General features: G+C 40.4%; 1 protein-coding gene across 1 annotated transcript in view; it reads right to left on the reverse strand.

The window, feature by feature from the left end:
• GAS6 (growth arrest specific 6) overlaps positions 1 to 18,302 on the reverse strand; it is a 36,290-nt gene extending 17,988 nt beyond the window's left edge. The window contains exons 1-6 of the mRNA XM_042032956.1: positions 18,135 to 18,302; positions 16,738 to 16,902; positions 8,501 to 8,588; positions 7,658 to 7,720; positions 2,798 to 2,920; positions 1,117 to 1,236 (exon numbers count right to left, since the gene is read on the reverse strand). Coding sequence (XP_041888890.1) covers positions 1,117 to 1,236; positions 2,798 to 2,920; positions 7,658 to 7,720; positions 8,501 to 8,588; positions 16,738 to 16,902; positions 18,135 to 18,302 — 727 coding nt within the window. The remainder of the gene's footprint in view (positions 1 to 1,116; positions 1,237 to 2,797; positions 2,921 to 7,657; positions 7,721 to 8,500; positions 8,589 to 16,737; positions 16,903 to 18,134) is intronic.
• Positions 18,303 to 19,108: the final 806 nt, after the last annotated feature.

Consider the following 19,108-nt stretch of genomic DNA (forward strand, 5'->3'; position numbering starts at 1 on the left):
ATAACCACACTTGACAGTAATCTCAGCAGCTGGAAGGTCACACGTTGAAGCTACAGAATGCTTATGTAGTAGTTCTCACAGTGCTCTAGGAGACAGTACTAGGGTATGAAACAAATGTGCATACACAGGAAAACAAACACATTTGTGAGCCATTCACCTGTCCATGCTGACTGGCACCAGAGGACAATTCAAAAGTGAAGTTGGCTCTTCTAAGTTGCTGCTCCCATTAGGAAGGGATACCATGTAATCTATACAGTCATCACTTTTTAGACTGGAAGTCACATAGAAATAAAACCTTGCTCTTTTTCTTTTTGCTGGTAGCATTTATAAGTTGTTCAGATCAGGTATGCAAATTGTTTAGAAATACGTCATTACATCCATCTCCAAGAGGAATATACCTCTTTTTTCATGAGATGCACATAATTTTAACAGCCACCTGTTATTGAGTTATTGAGTCTCTGTGTCAGCATGCAGTTTCTTAACACTTTTAAAATCTCAGTTGCTAAAGTTTTGGTTATGTAAATTCATTCTGCAGTTTCAATCAGAAACTTCAGGTCCTCACTTTCTGTTCTCAGCTGGTATGTAAAACAGCTGCCAACCTTTGCTAGGGCCTTTCTACACCTATTAATATTCAGTTGCAGTGAATTTAGTAATCTGAATCTATCTGAATTCATTAGCTGCTGCACATATCCAAATTTAAAAAAATAAAATAAGAAACAGACAAAAGAAAAACAAATGGCTCACATACTACAACACTGTGAGGCTGGAAAGAATCATAACAACACATCTGGCCAGCACTTCCTCCTCTCAATGTCAGGATATGAGGACTGATCAACTAAACCAATTTAGCACAATCCAAGCCACAAATCCTCCATGAATCACGCCTGTGTTATGCTTTTGAGAGCATCATGGTCCAACTGCTGACAAGCCCAGGCATGTAGGCTGGCTGGAGCACTCAGCATAACCCCAGTGGAGTAAAGCTAAGAGGAGCTACCAGCAAGTTTCTCCTGGGCTAGGGAGCAGACCAGGACCGTTCAGGGCAACCCAGATCTCCGAAATACAGACACAAGTCACTAAGCACCCCCCAAGCAACCTGAGAGTCCCAGCAAAGCTTACCTTCGCATATTCTGCTGTCTTTAAGAGTGTAACCACTGTAGCATGAGCACCGGTAGCTGCCTAGCTTGTTGAGGCAGAGCTGGTTACAGCCGCCATTCTGTGTTCTGCATTCATCAATATCTACATCAAAAGAAAGTGTTACAGTCAGCTTTTCACATCTGTAAACAGTCTACAGGGTGAGAGTGAGATGGGCATTGGGAAGGAGAAAGACCAAACAAGAGACAGTATTACAGATGCAACAAATGGTTACAAAAAGCACAAAGATTTTATTCAAACACTTCATGCACATAAGCCAAAGATTGTTTAACTTAAGAAAAAAAAAAGAGGGAGAGAGAAGGAACTGTAACTGAATAGTATCTCCTTCAACACCGTGAGAATACATGAGTATCTTTAGTCACTGTGGAGGCAAAGAAGCTTGTTTGCTGAAGCAAATTAGTTATGTATTTTATATCATAACTAAGTATTAAAATTATGTCATGGCCAGTAAGCCCAGGACAAAAGCTTTAAATAAAGCAGGAACACTATATTGTTACTATTACAGAACTCATGAGAACACAGAAAGTTCTAAGTTCACACATGCTGAACATTGTGAGCTTAACCGTGCTCCACTGAAGTTGGCAGCTAAAGCCTGTAAAATCCAGCAGAGCCTGGGTTTCACTCGCAATCTACCCTACCTGCTCATTGTGTCCCACTTGTCTATGGGACTCCAGAGTTAGCTGATGGGTAGAACAGCATGTCAGGGCATTTTATAAGAAAATAAGGAAATATGCTTCAGACTGATCAGTGTCTGAGCTCTCAAAGCCCACTGGATACTGACTGGCCTGCTTTCTGAATTGATTAAAAAAGATGCTTGAGTGATCCTCTAATCTCATCACAATATTTACATGAGAAGGAAAGGCCTGGTTCTCCTGCTGTCTTGGTTGACACAATTCTGGACTGGCTGGATACAACTTCTAGACATTACTTACTATTGGCAAGCAAAAAAAGCAGTGGCCCTGACAGGAAGCCTTGCAGGCAGAAGAGAAAAAAAAAAAGAAACCATAAAACAAGAGGAGGGAAGATAACTTGTAGAGAAAGCTCTGTGGGCAGCTGGAACTTCTTGCACAAATAGTTTCTGTCTGAAATTCTCTTTTGAGGTGATGGAAATACACCAATGGAATATGTGGAAATAAGTGGACATGGAATAAGGTCCTACTAGCAAGGAGCCTTTAACAGACTAATTTTATCAGTTTGTGTGTCATCAGACTCAGACCTCAACTTGCCAACTGAAAGTCATTGTTCCCACTGCAGGGATGCTAGATGGGAAGATGGGCCAGCTTCTCTGGCTCTGCGGCCTGTGATCTGTTACACCAGGGTTCACAGCAGCAGCTGATGCAGTTCAGCTGAAAAGGCACTACAACTCTATTGCTGCTGCTGCTTTCAGAGGGGTGGAGCAGAAAGCTGGAATGTAACTTCTTGGATTACCTTGCCAAGACCAAGCTGAGCTCCACTAAAGTCATATAAAAATGCTGATGTGAAAAAACTACCTGTTTGATAGAAGGGTAAAGCACGAACAGTGTGTAATCCAGGTTCACTTCTGTGACTTTTGCACTGTGCAGCACAGTGTCAGTGACCATTTGAGAATACAACAGAACCCAAAATATCTTTGTTACAAGAATGAAAGATAATGAAACCCAATTACCTTTTTCACATTTTTTTCCCTGCCAGCCACGCTTGCATTCACAATAGAAGTCCCCCTTGAGATCCTCGCATTTGACGGTCCCTTCTTTGTGACAAGGATCGGGAGAACACTGGTTTGGCAAATCTGATTTACACAAGGAATAAAAAAACCAAAACAAAACAGAACAATACATTGAAGTCACTGACAACCAGGTGTTTCACTCTCATCAGAAGTTGAGAAGCTTAAACAGTATTGGGGAATCACTCAGAAATACTTGCACCTGGCAAAACTGGAAGCTAATTCTCAGTGCTCACATGCCAAACAAGCTGTGCCAGGAATTTTGCAGAGCACATGCAGTGGAATTCATCTCATTGCAAAAGGGAGTGAGCTACCACCCCCATATCTGAAGGGAACATCCTGAAACAACTCAAAGGAGTTCATTTTTCTACTATCGCTAATTTTTGAGAAAACAAAAAGCAGTATCAACTAAAATCCTCAAGAAAGGATGGGTACACTTTTCAATCATTTTTGGTAGTTCAACTGAGGATCTTACCAGGGCTGATAGATTTCTGGCTAGCAAAAGTTTATAAATGAAATTTTTGTTAGACCTTTTCTATTACATAGAATGAAAATAAAAATGAATACCATACATAAACAGTCAAGGAAAGCAAACCATGAATCCAGTTTACAGAGAACACAATGTTCCAATGGGGATTTTTAGGCCAAGTTCCAGTATTTGGCAATGTGTTTTCTCATTGGAAAGAAGCAAGGGAGTAGTCGCCACCTTTTCAGAAGGATTGAAGGAATAAATCTCAAAGTATCATGTAACTACTGACCAATAGTAGTCACCTGCCCAAATTCACCTACCCACTTACCTGCAAAACGCCCAGGGACAGTGCTTTGCAGAGGTAACTAAAGGAAGGATGAGAGAATACCCTTGTTTCCACAAAAAAGTGATTTGGTAGCTATCATGTAGTAGTAACCCGTTAACACCAGTGTTCTAGATAAGTGGTCTTCAAAAACATGAGTGCATTAACTGTTTGCACAACTTTAACCAGAAGGAACAGTGCAGAAGCTCATTCTGCAGATTGCAAAGCTCACCTAGTTCAAAGGCCTTTCTTTTTACATATCTCCTCCCACCATTGGAAAGTGCCCAGTGCGTACATTAAGTGAGCAACAGCAGAAAAGACCTGCACTGGTCTCCATGCACTGGTTCTGCCGAATCCAGTACAGACTCTTGATATTCTGAAATGTGACTTCGTAGCATAGCAGGGAGGCTTTTAGGAGGGGAACTGTTCATAAATTAGGAGCCCCATCAGACTTCTCAAACTGAGAGAAGTTAAGACTCCTACTTTTGCCAGGATTATACTTCTTCTATGTATCTCTTCTTAGCTTCCTCTGTGTGATCCTGAAAGTGACTGTCATGACAAGCTGCTTTGAAAGAACTTTAACATTTCTATGAGTGCAGGCAGTAGCAGCTCCATTTGATGTCTCATAAAGCACTGAACAGCACTCCTGTTTGCACTGACTGCCTCAGATTTAAATCTCAGGTGGCTGAGGTTGGCAGGCATCTCCAGAGATCACTTGTGCGACCTCCCTGCTCAAGCAGGGCCACCTACAGCTGGTTGCTCAGCACCATGGCTAGAAGGCTTTTGATTATCCCGAGGATGATGACTCCACAAGCTCCCTGGGTAACCTGTGCTAGCTGTGGTTCACTCTCACAGTGAAAAAGCAGATTTCTGAACATTTCCAGATGTTCAGATGAAATCTTCCAGATGTGCAGAGCTGGGGCAAAGCTACAGCCAAAGAGGCCAGGCCACACAAACAAAACACAGCTACATGGGCTGTCTTAACAGCCACCTGCCAGAACACCTCCCAGTAAATCACTGCCCAGCTGACACACTGCTGGAGGTGGAGGAGCTGGGGAAGGAGAAGCCAGGTTAAGGTGGTGATGAGCCATAATAGAGCTAGTCTGACCAGGATGTTTCTTTTCCTTGACAGATCAGAATCTGTACATTAAACAGAATGGTTTAGGTATAATAAGCCAAGTATTTTCTTTTTAGGAGCACAAACCAAGCCTCCTAAACATGGCAGTGTTTTCAGTCATTTGATAAGCAAAACAAGTCAACAGGGTTATGCCCAACTTATCTGGCGTATCCACAAGTTTCTGATTCTTCCCCTCAAACTGGATTCTGACATGCCTTGCAGAGCCAGGTGGTAGTAACAGTGCCCAGCAGGATAACAACCCATGGTATAATCCATGGATAACAACCACAGAGATTTATATCACATCAGCACTGTGCTGATTATTTGCTCCCTCTTATCATGAGAGTTTGAGAACATAAGACACACTCCTATACTGTTCTGATGGTTTCACAGCTGTGTAATTTTGCTGGCTTCATAGAAGGTGCTCCTGACTGAAACCATTGTAAAGAAAAAAATTGAGCTCATTTCCATTCATCTACATGACAGATTTTAGTAAACCTGTTAAAAGTAGTGATGAACATGACCTTTTCATGTGCTTTGAGCTGTGTGTGATAGCACCTATGAAGTTCATAAGTGCATACAGAGAATAGAACTACCAATTCCATCTTTGAAATCTGTATGGAAACAAGACCTGGCTTGTGCTTGCTGCCTGTCACTTTCAGTTCATCATTTTGTTCTGTGAATTTATTTTTTGATACCCACAAAATAGTTCATACTGAAACTTCATAAAGAGAATGCTAGGTTGCAAAGAATATTACACTTAGTAATTTAATAGTAAAAAGCAGGCACACGTGACCTAACAAGAATCTCATTGTGTTTTTTAAGGCCCCATGAAGCTTCCTTTCCCAAAAGTCCTGTACAGATTTCCACAGCCTTGCAGAACCAAATCCTTAATTCCTAGATGACCTGCAGGATCTCTTTTAGAAAAAGATCCAGATAGGCAGAGAAAGTACAGGTATCCGTGTGTAAAGTCAGCATCTATCTGCAAAGCAATTATAAATACTCATTGCAGTCTCAGTGGAGATAGTACAATAAACAGAGTCCATAGAGGGCCTCAGGTCTCCCCAGAGCAGACACAGTTTGGTTGGGGGAATCCCTCTAGAATCAGAGGAGATTAACTCTCTTCTAACTCTGATGGGAATACTGCTCATGTAAGCACTCATGCTGGAAACACCTATCTATACACTGTATCTAATTCTCTGAATCTGGAGCTGAATCCTAGCTGTATAAACCTGACCTCAAAGTTTATGAAATTAGGAATCCTCCCATATTCTGTCTAAGCTGTCTAATCACTGTCATACTTAAAATTTCTACCTTATTTCCACCATAAAGTTAATCATCCCCCAGTTAATCATCCCCCAGCTCTTAGGCTGTTCAATGTCTTTGTATACCAGGTTAAAAGAACTTTCCACTACCTTGTTTTGAGAGGAGAAAGGCTGTTAAGAAACAAAATTAAGAAGCGTCTTGCAGGCACAAACCCATAGAGCTACACAGTGTTTTGGAAGTATCTGTGAAAAATTAAGAGGCACACTGGTATTGGCCAAGCATGAAGCCTGTCATTCTTCCAAGCACATTTCAGGCTCTTTCTCTATTACTTCTCCTGTGAATTGATGATGGCTAGCCGAAACTCAGCCATTTAAAAGCCTTTTAATATTTTAATGGAGGAAAATATTATCATTTTCTTTCCAAACCACTGCATGTGCAATGGGCAGAAAGCCCTACAAATAATTATTCAGCTTTTATTTTTTCAGATTTTTTCATCACTCTCCTTTAGACTCTCATTTCTGAGACACTGATTAGCTGTTTCGAACAAGTGTTCCCAGTCGGTATCACCATTTTCATCAGGAAGTCCTGCCTCTTTGCTGTGCCACATGCACAAATAAACCTAAGCATTCAGCCTCACATCCCACTTTGAACTAGCTGGCATGCTGCAGCCAACACAGGTACCACAGGTCCAAGAGTTCCCAGTTCAAAGGACTCAACATCCAAAAGTGATATTGCAGCAATATGTGAGGGAAATTCTTCACATACCACTTACTAACCTTGGAATTCACTCTTAAAAAAGGTTGTTTTAATGACGTTTATAAACGTGAAAGGTTGACTAAATACTGATCCTGCTTTGGTTGCACTTGCACTTGTATGAACACATGACTAATTAAACTTGATGACAATAGAAGACTGAAACCCAGGGGTAAAAAGAAAATAAATATACATACATCTGATTTTCTCCACATTTGAACTGCTCATGGGACATATTTAGTATACTTATGCAGTTTTCTACCTTTAGCACTGCTAAGCTTCAAAAGGCAACCAGAAGGTATTAGAAGAATTCATCAAATTCTCTTCTCTAATGTTAGTGAAGAACAGAAAAACCCCCACCCACTACAAAGTTATCAGTTTGTCTTCCAAATTGATCTGAGTTTTTAAAGGTAGCAATATTCAAAGCATAGTCGCGTGATACATGAAACTGATCTCTTAATGTAAAGAAGGCTGACACAAGCCTGGGTTTGACTTTAAGCTTTTCTTAAGGTTCCTTAATGGGGCGAGCCAAAGCTAGCATGCAAAAGAATAGAAAACGAAGGGCCAAGCAGAGTGTGCAACCTTACGGTACCTCCTATTTCTTGTCCCTCTTGCTTCTAAGATTATTCAAACCTTGGGAAACAGGTGGGAAAGAAACTTGCATCATAAAATACTGAAGCACTAAAACATGACAGCGAGATGGCATTAGGTTATAAAATGGGAAAGATTTTGTTTAGTGGTATGAAGTCTCAAGCCTGAAAAATAGGAAGACCAGTATTGAAATACTACCAAAAATAGAGATGGCTGAGCTAGTCCCACACCTTCAGGTAGAATGAGAGAACATTTAACTACAATATAAAAACCAAAAATGCTTACTGTGAACACATGTAAGGAAATCTGGATTTCTTTTATATGGTGACCCATATTTCTGAATACAAGCTGAAAAACAGAAAATGATATTGTTATTGTTACAGTGGTGAAGGACAGCTGTTCAAAGCATGTAAAATTATACCTGGCCTGCAAGGATTTGGAAGGTGGATGCAAAAGCTATGCAATATTATAATCTTCCAGATGCCTTAACATTCTGAAGTTCACCGCAATCTTTTAGCTTTGATGTACAGTAGTTAAAACCCATTTGAAGAGGATGATCACTTAACCAGATGCTACTATGATTCTAAAACTATGGGAGTAGCTACTCAAATTTGACCAACTAAACTTCTCAAAATATCTAAAAAGCACATGGATTTTTCTCCTACTGTGGCATTTGTGATCTTAAGTACAACATATTAAACACAAATAGAAAACAGTATGATGCCTTGACTATGATACAGTCAATAGAATAAGCCAGTAGTTCAATCATGCACCTTTTTTTTTTTTTAATAAGGATATTAGTTAATAGCTAACTTAATTAAAAAGGGGAAAAGGTAGAAAACTACAAATTATTTCATAGCAGTGCAAGCCACAGATATATATGCAACATCAAGATTTTAACATGCAGAAAACACATAAAGCATCTTTGTCTGCAAATGTACACATAAGTAAAAACACACACCTCAAAGTAAAATAAGGAACATAAAGTCTAGCTTTAAAGTTAGCAATGCAAGTTTATTGCAATCAGATGTCCATCACCTTCCTTAGCAGAGATTTCAGATGTGACAAGCTCCAGTGCTAGGCACATACCAGCACTCCCACAAAGTGAAAATAAAAGCTGCAACTCACCCAAGTATTTCGGGTAAAAATATTCCTGTAGAAGAGGGGAAAAAAGAGAGCAAAGATTTATTGAAACATATTTGCTTCTATTTTCGTGCTATTTAAGAGCTGCTGTTAGTTTGGTGGTCTTGTATGGCAATTGTTTAACAAGTTCCAAACACCAGTATCCTAATTTCCTTTTATTCAGAACCAGGGCAGCACAGTATTATACATGCATTTTGTCATTTGAAAAGGAAAGAAACATTAGCTCCAGTCTCAAGGTGTTTTTTGATGGCAGCTGATCTGGTCAGTGGCAGTGACTGAGCGCGAAGACACTAACCGTCCAAGAGATAAAGCTGCTGCTGATGGTATGAGGTAGGGGAAGGAATTGGAATCTAAGGGCAAAACCCTGGAGGGAAGAGTACAGGATCATTCAGTCACCCCGTGCTACCTCAAAGGCATTCTGCTAATGCAGGACATGGCCAGCACATGAACACCACAGCCACTAGAAAAAGTACTTTTTGCTCTTACAAGGAACACCCTACAACTCAGACAGCAGCCATTGCTGTACCACCCACACATCACATCCCGGATGCTCAAAGAAGGGAGCAATGGCACTTTGCAAGAGAGGGGAAAATTGACACCCATTACTCTAAAACCAGACTGCAAAGGGCATTGCCATTCCTCTCATGGTACATGGTCGTGCATTACTGTTCCCTACTTTGCATCAACAAAGTGCAGCCATACAGCAAGAGCAGCATCATTTTGCTGATGTGATGTGAGTAAGTTAGAATAGTCAGCCTGGTGAGGCCTTGCAAGTCACATGACAGCTTGCTCCAACACGGAAACAGCAGGAAAATTCACTTGTGCTGCATGGAAGAATGGGAGATTGGCTGAAGCTGACAATTGTATCATATTCTTAAAAAAATACAAAACGTCATGGCCAGGAAAAAGCACTTCTGTCCACCTTCATCCTGGTTTCTGTAATATATAAGTCACTAATTCAAGTGCTGTTAAAATGGTAATTGGGGCATGGAATGAAGAAAAGCTTACGGATTGTATCAGTGCTTAATTTTTTTCTTTTTTAAAATAAACTACTTCTCAGCTCACTATGAAAGCATATGCACAGTATAATTCTCTTTTATACAACAGGAGCAATTTCCATATAACACTATCTCCGGTGAGACTGGGACAGTAAATACCCTGCATTCTAAAAAATTAAATTGGTCTATACAATGTGCAAGAAAAGACAATATTTTATCTTTTCCTCTTATTACAGATGTTTGGATTGCATCTATACAGACATGTATAAACAACAGGGACAGGCACACACCGTGATTCAGTTTGATCTGAACTGCCCAATGCAATCAATTGCACTGTTGACATTTACCAGAAGAATCAATTGCTTCTGGCAAATATGCTCCAGTTACTGAAATGCACCATGCAAATATTCAGCCTAAATTATGAGAGCATCAGCAAAGAAGTAGAAGCAGCAGCTTACACTTATGTTAATTTTCAATTCTGACATGAGGGCGATAGTCTTGGCATCTTATGGGCTTGAACTTTGAAATGTGTCTTAGGGTTAACAGAGTGATGAGCTCAGAACCCACTATGGTCCTTGTTCCCTCTTTTTTTTTTAAGGTTTAGATTGGAAAAGACAAGTCAAAAAAATGTAGTCGAAATAGAAATAAATCTAAGCAATCTAAGTATTCAGATGGTTGTCCATTTGTGCTATAACCACAAACTGAACTTCAACCAGCACTTGAGGAGAAAAAGATAGGGGTGTGTAATAAAATATTCCAAACATTTCTTTCATTATTTCCCCTTTATTCCATATACTTCACAAGAACGTGCAGATGTATTTAACCACCAACAGGATAATCCAGACTCTGGCAAGAACAACTGTTTTGGCACTAACAAGACAATAAACAGAAGCTTTCATATTCATGGCTATCAGCCTAATTGCTCCATGTCAGTGGTGGCAAAGGCATTTTCTCCTTGACCTCTGATGAATGAGTTGAGTGCTAGAAAAGTGGTATAGAGTTTACTTTTATACAAGTAACTTCCAAATTCAAACTGACTGTGTATTGATTCAATGCCAGTTGAACAGCAGGCAAGTGAAACTCCAAGGCATTGTATCACCACAAGCTTCATTCCACAAAGTATGTAGCCAAGTGATTTAAACAGGAGGCTATTAATAGAAATTTAACTCTTCCTTCCCTGTCTTCCTCACTTGCTTATGTTGTACAAAAGCACTTGCTGATCAGTAGCACTTCTCCAGGTTTACAAAACCTGCTGATACTACCATTCTAAAATAAAGACACATGCTCACAGGTTCTAACATTACTCATTCTTATATGATTAACTTTTTGTTTTTCTCCATAATCAATTTCTCTTACAGCTGGCTTCTGTAAATACAATGACAACATAATTACATTCAGAGAAAAGATTAATAAGAATGAAGGATGAATGATCTTACACCTTGAGAAAAGGAACCTGCTTAAACTGCAGTCCCTTTTCAAAAAACACCGATGAGAAGTTTTCTTGGTTAAAAATTCAAGCTGCGCCTAACCTGGTACAGATACACGTTATTTCTCATGTGAGCGCTCACCTCCTCAATGTCTTTTCAGTCTTCTGTGATGCACTATGGCTTAATGATGCCCAGATGTCAGGGAAAATGAAAATCCTATACAGGATCAGGTCTCTATTAAAAGTGTGCAACTCATCTTTCTACCAGAAGTGTATGATTGTATTTTCAGAATCCTACAAAAATGCCAAGAGAAATGCTTTGGGGCTTGCTAAGAACGAGTTGGCAAACATTCTCTGTTACTATTTTGCTGATTTCTCAACAAGCCACCTTCAATTTCAGGCTCAATAAACTTCTCACCATCCAGAAAGTCACACACTGTTCACAGGATCAAAACACGGGAAGTTATTTAACTGTTACCACTAAGGTGGCAAAAATCACCACAGAATTATGTAAGTGTTAAATTTTCAGCTTGGATTGTGATAAAAAAGGTCAACGTTTAAATGTGGTCAGCCATTCCCCTTTAGATCTGCTTCCTAATTATTGCTGAAAATAAAAGCAGGAGCAATGGGCTTTTTAAATAAAAAGGTATAAACAAACACATGTTGGTCATGAACATCTTCCAGACAGGCTGATGCACAGACACTGACCTCACCAAGCTCTCCAACCCATCTGTCCAGTAGTAACATCCCAGCACAGGCAAAAGGAAGACAAAGGCTGCAGAAGCTCCAACCTCCACAAGAGACCAAACATCACAAATGTAGCTTCAACAATTCCAACAAACTCTGTGACTGTTCCTACCAAGAAAACTTTAATGTATTTCCACCTCTCTTGTTTGTGACCCACCAAACTTTCTGTCTGACTGGTTTCCATGTACCAACCAGTATGGCTGGGATGCCAGAAGCTACAATAGTCAAGGGCCTGGCAGCAGGACACCTGCAGCCTGTGGTGTCCCAGTAACATGAACAGTTCTTTTGTAAACTACAAAATCTTTTATCTGCTGCCACTACAGCTCAAACGTGTAGTATGAGCTACACACCAGAGTTGTAACTCACCCGTGAGTTATATGTCATGTGCCATCCAAAGTACAGCTCAGCAGAGATCTCAGGTAAAGAAGAAGAAATAGGAGAGACTGGGAAGTGCCTAACATCTCCAAATCTCCAGCCTTTCAGTGAGGTGGAAAGCACAGCATGAGGCCAGTCTCTCCAGGCAGGTCCTGGCTTGCTTAGCTCAGCTCAGTGCCAGAGACCTTTCTCTTGCTGCCCAGCAGACAGAGCTGTGCTTTAGCAGAAAAGATTTAAACTCTACAGCCCCCACCTCTTTCACAGGAACACATGTACATGCTAGAAGCAAGTCTTCGATGCACTATTTGCTTCCACAACAGTATTGCAAGATCTAAGACTGCATGTTTTTATTTCAAGGTAAAGTGACACCAAACATGGAGTAAGAGCTCTGTTCATGGGGCTAAGGTGTTCCTCTCCCACCTGCAACTGGAGCTTACTATTACCCTGATAAAATAGCCACTACAGCACTCAGTCTGGATAGCTAAGAGAGCATAATTTTAAAAGTGTCCTCAAAAAAACTAACCCAAGAAAACAACCCCCCAAAACTGCAGGTTGTTCATTTTTATATTTGGCTTTTTCCTTCCATGTGTTAAGAACAGTTTCGCTGTGGCTACCCAGGCAACAACCCACATTGAAACAACTGAGGAGAACGGCAACATGAAGGTAAGAATTCACAGCTGTGGAGTGGAAGGGGCAGAAATAACTACGTCAGCCTCCCTACCAAAGGAAACCTACATTGTCACTGGGGTCACCATCTCTTTTCAACTCTATGGCCAAAGTCCATAATGCTAAAATCCAGAAGTTAGAGCAATTTTATGGAGTATGCATTAGTCCTGCGGCATTTTTAGAGAAGATGGAAAAACACCAAATCAGAAGAGGCGTTAACATGAGTCACTGTATAAAAATAGCCCTTCTGAAAACATAACAATGACCCTGTTGACACCAGGAAAACGTTCTCACTGTTGCTTTACTTTAAAGTAATTGGTAACACTGGAGACCTCAGACAAAAGGGCCTGCTTACTGCTTCTGTTTATTTTGCTTGAGTAGCAGGTCAGGTAAGACTGATCAGCACGGAATCTAAGGAAAATCATGTTTGAGCTCTAGAGGCCACAGATACAAGGCGTAGTTTATAGGAAGACTGTTCATGTTCCTGGGCATCTGGCTCTTGGTGGCCCGGCTTGGCCAAAAGGCCTCCAGAGGTGCCTGCCAACCCGAACCACCCTGTGATTCTGTGACTGCAGCACCACTAACACCGGAGCATTTCACTGACTTGTGTTAGCAACGGTGATTTCTAAAAAGCACTTTCTTAGTTACCTAGTTACATCTAAGAGAGTAGCAACAACTCCCACATTATGCCCTTTCCTCGTTTCCATACAATGACTCTCCCTTTTCCGCTTTCCTTCAGGACTGAATGTTTGTCTTGGGCATAGCCAGACCTCATTTATAACATTCTTCATGTTTCCACACTATGGGCTTGCATTATCCTTGAAGAAATGACTGCTACCAACCATAATTGGCTATAACTTGCCAGTTTTCAACTGTTATAACCTGAGAATGCAAATCTCACTAATGCTCGAGAACTCTCCTCCTTTTTTTAAAACTCAGCCCTAGTATTTAGATGCATAGCAAATCTCACACTGCACGATTGGGCACTTCCTCCCATATAAGGGCATTAAGCAGTTCAGCAATTGAGAATTTTATATATGTAGAACCTGTAGGTATAGAATTTATGCTCAAATGAATGCCATGTTACCTGCACAAGCTTTCCTTCTCATCATGAGGAACCCATCACTCAGCCAGGTTAGTTTGCTTCCTATTTTGCTTTACGGCAATCTGTATTCTCTATATGAAGAGCAAAGAGAACTTTCTCTCCACAACTTGGCAAGTGAGGCGTTACAGAAGCAAGTAGGTCACATTACAATCCAAAAGCAGCCTCCAAGTCTCATCTCCTACCACCCAAGTTACAGCTGCTTAGGGTAGCTTTTAGATTTTGTGTTCATTTGTCAAGTATCCACTTCACACTGTCCAGCTATTCAGATGCACAAAGACTGGGACTGCCCCTTCTACCAAGCTGTTGAACTTTCCAAAATAGAAGCATTCAGGACCATATTCTCCAGCATGACCCCTTCCATAGAGACTAGGTACCTCTGCAGAATCCTCAAGTCTGAAATGAAACCCATCTATTGTCATAACTTCCTTTGCTCTGTTCTGGACAGCAAGACTGTTTCCCAATAGCTTACCGAGGTGCCACTTCAGCAAAAACTGTTTCGCTGCAATGAGGAAAAACCCACCAATGATTGGAATGCATAATTACAGGGGAGAAAAAGAAGTACTGAAAGGAAAGAAAAGAAGAAAAAAAAAGTTCTCGTATGTCACATCTGTGACATACGAGATATTTATATTTTATGAAGATGCAGAGGGCACAAAGACATGTTTTCTATAGGCAGCCTGAGACAGGGTTTGATTAGACAGTAAATAGCGTGAAATGGATAAAACTGGTACCAAATACTTCAACAAAAATAATCTGTAGAGTGATCCCAATTGGTTGCATGTGCTATAAAGTTACTCTGACAGGAATCTGATTACAAATGCCTTGAAGTTTCCTCCACTGCTTCAGAAAGGCTACTTTCACTCCAGCTGTAACAATGCACGAGATCTCAATTTGACGACAAATGTTCACTTAGTGTTGCTCGTTTGAATCCCTACTTGTTGCAATAGTTACAATATTTGTATGTGTGGGTAAACTAACACTCGCTCAGATAGTTTAGTCAAATTAGGGAAAACAGTATCTGACAAAACACCTAGCATAAGTAAAAGGCTCTCCAACACCATGTCATTACTCTGTAATTATTTTAGCCGTATTTAAAACAGAACAGGTAATATATCCCATCAAACATGATTTAAAAATCTATGATCTCTCATAGGTTCTGTGACATTTTATCCACTGAAGTTTTTCCCCTTCTTGTAATGTAATCATACTGTTTCTTTGGATTTTGCTTATCTGCAGAGGTTGCAACTCATACAAACAGCATTCAATCACATTAAGGAATTTAAGGATTTGGACTCAGAGGGCACAGGCAAGCAAGGAATAGGGAAGTGACATCTTAGATGACACCAGGCCCTGGTGACAGAATCTGATCTCATACTTCCCTGTTCATTATTTTAATAAGTCATTTTTGCTTTTCTCTTCCTGTCCTAAATATTTTCTGGAATTGAACTAGTACTCCCTGTTCCAGGAATCAGCCAAATATGGTAGCTTTCCAGGTACATGTGATTCTGTGCAGTGCAAGCATGACCCGTTGTCCTTTTATGGCTTCATTTATATACCCTTCTGTCCTGGCAGGTGTGCAGAGTGAAGAAAACACCAAAAATTGTTCCCCTCCCTGGGTATCCTCCTTACTTTCCAACTTTGCTCTTCTTCTGGGTCCCACTGCTGATGCTCAAAGGAACGGGGGAAAACACAAACCCATCAATAAGTAAATTTCCCCACAGATGTCCACGTGTGGAAAGCCTACAGAACAGCACTCATAACGAAACTGTGATGAAAGCAAAGATACAGAAGGGAGACCCGCTGAAAAACTTCAATCAGATTCTCCAAGGCTTGGTTGTTCATTCATTGCTTTGATAGGCTGAGCTGTGACAACAATTTCTGTTTCTCTTCCAGCACCTGGCTTTCCCATCCTAACCTCAGGCTGTCCTTTCCACCATGTCAGTCCCCACTGGACTGGGGAACTGATCCAGCTGCAAAATTACCATTTTTCTCTACAGATTACTTTTCTTTAGGTTAAGTTACTTTAATTGGTCCATGCAGTCACCCAAATTGCTGTGCAAGAAGGGTGAAAAGAACAGGCAAGGGAATTGCTTGCCTCTACTAGATCAGCTGAACTCCCCAATGTGAAACCAAAGCTTGAAAAGTAATTTGAGGGGAGAAGTAAACCTTGTTGCAATGTTCCTTCTCATCTTCTTCTAAATCTGTGGTGGTGGTTCCATCCTTGTTCTTCATACTTACTGGAAAGTGACTACTTGTAATTCATTAAGCTCACTCAGAGTATGGAACACACATAAATTACAGCTGCCAATTAAGCAGCTGCACTAAAAAATTGTATTAATTCCCAGTAGGCTGCTCCTATTTTTTTTTTAAAAAAAGAAAATGAAATTAGCTCATGGCCACAAAACTGTTTTCTTAATTTTTAATTGTCTTTTTTCCCCTCTCACATATTTATTAAAACCTATTGTATTTCTCTAGAAAACAGACTTACCCTAACTTTATCTACTTTTTCCATTATCATCCATTGTGACCAAACCAGAATAAACCCCCCTGCTTCAATTTGCCATTCTTAGCATCTTTTTCCACCCTATCTTCAAACAGCCCCTCAGCATAATATTAGTCCCTTTTGTCTTGTCTTGCTCCTTCCCTCCTACTGCACAGGACATTTAGCATGTACTACTTCTCTGATGTGGTGTGTCAGTATTTCCAGGTCTATTCTGAATTTCTGGGCTACTCTCCCATGAGTGGAAACTGATAAAGATCGGGTAGGCATGAGTCCAGCAGAGCTGATGGAGTTGTGTCTATTTCCACCAACAGCAAACATTGCTCACCCTTCTCAACAATTTTTGATAAAGCAGCATTTAGCCAAAAAAAAGTATAACCTGCCTGCTAAGGCAGGAAGGAGTACTTTTGTCACCCTCCTGCTACTGAACGCCACCACTGCCAACAAATGCTGTGTCCGTACTGCAAAGAAGACAGGAGCATCCTGGTCCACAGTCCCAATCTTTTTGCCTTCCAGACCAGTTACACCCACTGGATTTTGGTACAAAGCTCCCTTGTCTTTTATAAGAAACTACAGGGAGAAGGAAAGAAAGGGAAGGGAGAACACCTGGTGGACACCCAGATCTCATCCCAGCAGGCTGGGATGCCACTGTGGCATATACCTGGGTACTCAAATTTTTACTTCCTTCTTCTCTCCTTCAACCCATTCCTGGACAAAATTCTAAATATCCCCATATTTTCTTTCTCAAAATCTATTAAGCAGGTACCATTGTGCCTGGGAATCCATTCTTCCATGTACTGAGTCCAAGCAGTTTAAAACATTAGCACAGAGTTTTCCAATAACTCTTTCTCTCTGCACCAACAAGAAGAGACAAATAAATTTTTACCAGCTATAAATCTAGCCTTTTCTCCATGCTCTGCCAAAATGTCAAAACAAATCAGTATATTGAGAAGAACTGTCACAGCAAATAAAACCAGATTCTTGCCTGGATCTATAAAGGAATATTCTATACAGGGATGATGACATCTGAATCTAAAGATATCAGTATTTTTCATGTCTAGACTACACAACATTCACTAAATTACTTAAAGAAATTTTACACTGCTTTGCTCTCCTAGTAACTCCTCTCCTCCCTCTACATGCCTTCATACTTTCCTGATTAAATTTACATGTGTGTATCTATCTTGCTATCCTTAGAAATAACATCTAAATATTGCCTGAAAAGCACCCCCCCTAAAAGATCAGAATGGTTTGTAAGACCCTAGTCCATGCATGCCGCTCATTGGTGTTATCATGACCACATCATATTATGGAACACATAAAAAATAAAACCAAGTGAGCCATCAACACTCTGAAAACCAACCAAACTGTCCCTTATCACACCCTATACATTGCTTCATCAGCATTTCAGCTTCTCAGTAAACCCAGCCTAGCAGAAAGAATGCTGACATTGCTAGATGCTTTGTTAGGATCAGTAATTTTCAAGACAGGATTGTGAAAAACCCCAAAAAACTTGGTCTGGTGTCACTGCTGCCCTTGCCATGAGTGGGATAGTGGAGTAGATTCCTCTTCAGTCCCAAGTTACACTGTGATTCTCTGCCAGTGTTTTGTGTATCTCACAAGCCATAGATTTTAATAGCATTTTGGATGCAAGTCCCTCAAAAACCAGAATTTTCACATGTCTGCCTGTGAATCAGATGTCCATTCTGCATGCACATGGAAACCAGCTGGCTTTCCACAGTGCTCTACTGAGGACCAAATCCATGAACACAGTAAACAGTAAAAAAGCCAGGCTGACCTACATCAGTGTTTCTGGTGTGCCTAACACTTTTGAATGCATTCAGCGTGGCAATTTCTATGGTGAGCTGCAGGAAGGCCAGTAATTCTTCAGCAGTAACAACAGCAAGCAAGATGTGCAAGGACAGATGCTGTACTAAGGCACCAAAGGATAAGAGGCTGCATTCAAACATCTTCCCTATGCTGAGCCTTTCAAAACAGAGAAACTCCTTGCACGAGGACACTTGTTTCTTCAGTGAAATACAATGTTTCTGAGAACACCACGAGCTACAGTCCCTTCTGCCCTTTGTTTTACATGCTTGGATGACCAGATTTTTAGAACAGGTCAACCAAATTCCAGAGTAGTTTATCAGTGACTTAACAAGCTGTAATACCTTGACTGCATACCAAGGTCAATTATTTCTGCAGTACTGCTTTTATAAGGCCTCATCAACATCTTAAATAAGATAACATTCTTATCTCTGTATCCAAGGTATTTTGCAACTTCATCCCATCTATCACACCTAGCATGTATTTTGAATAGATCACATTTAGAAACAGTCTGCATACCTCCCATCAAGATGTTTTCCATCCTTCTTTTTTTTCCCCATCATATTCTCTTTTAATTTTTCTGTTTGGCACCTCTAGCATAAATGAAATTACAAGACAGGAATCATCCCAGAATTCTGCAGTAATGTTTAAGGATGTTATAATGAGCTTCATGAAAAAGGTAGGCTGCAAGACTCATTACTGCAGGCTACTTGTTTTTACCATGTATAGTCATACAAGTGGCACAGACTGAGTTTTGTTCTGCATCTAAAAAAAAAAAAAAAAAAAAAATCTAAAAATGTTTCAATTGATCTTCCTTCCTCTAGTCTGAGCGAGCTGATATTTATATTTTCCATAATACAAAAGACAAAAGCTGCCCTGGCCTGCACATGAATGGCTACTGGGCCCCACCTGATACACTATTCTTAGCAGCTGATGTAAGTAATCACAC

Source organism: Corvus kubaryi, unplaced genomic scaffold (genome assembly GCF_017639235.1).
Source record: "Corvus kubaryi isolate FWS band 111438036 unplaced genomic scaffold, C.kubaryi_AGA036_p1.0 133, whole genome shotgun sequence".
NCBI lineage: Eukaryota > Metazoa > Chordata > Aves > Passeriformes > Corvidae > Corvus > Corvus kubaryi.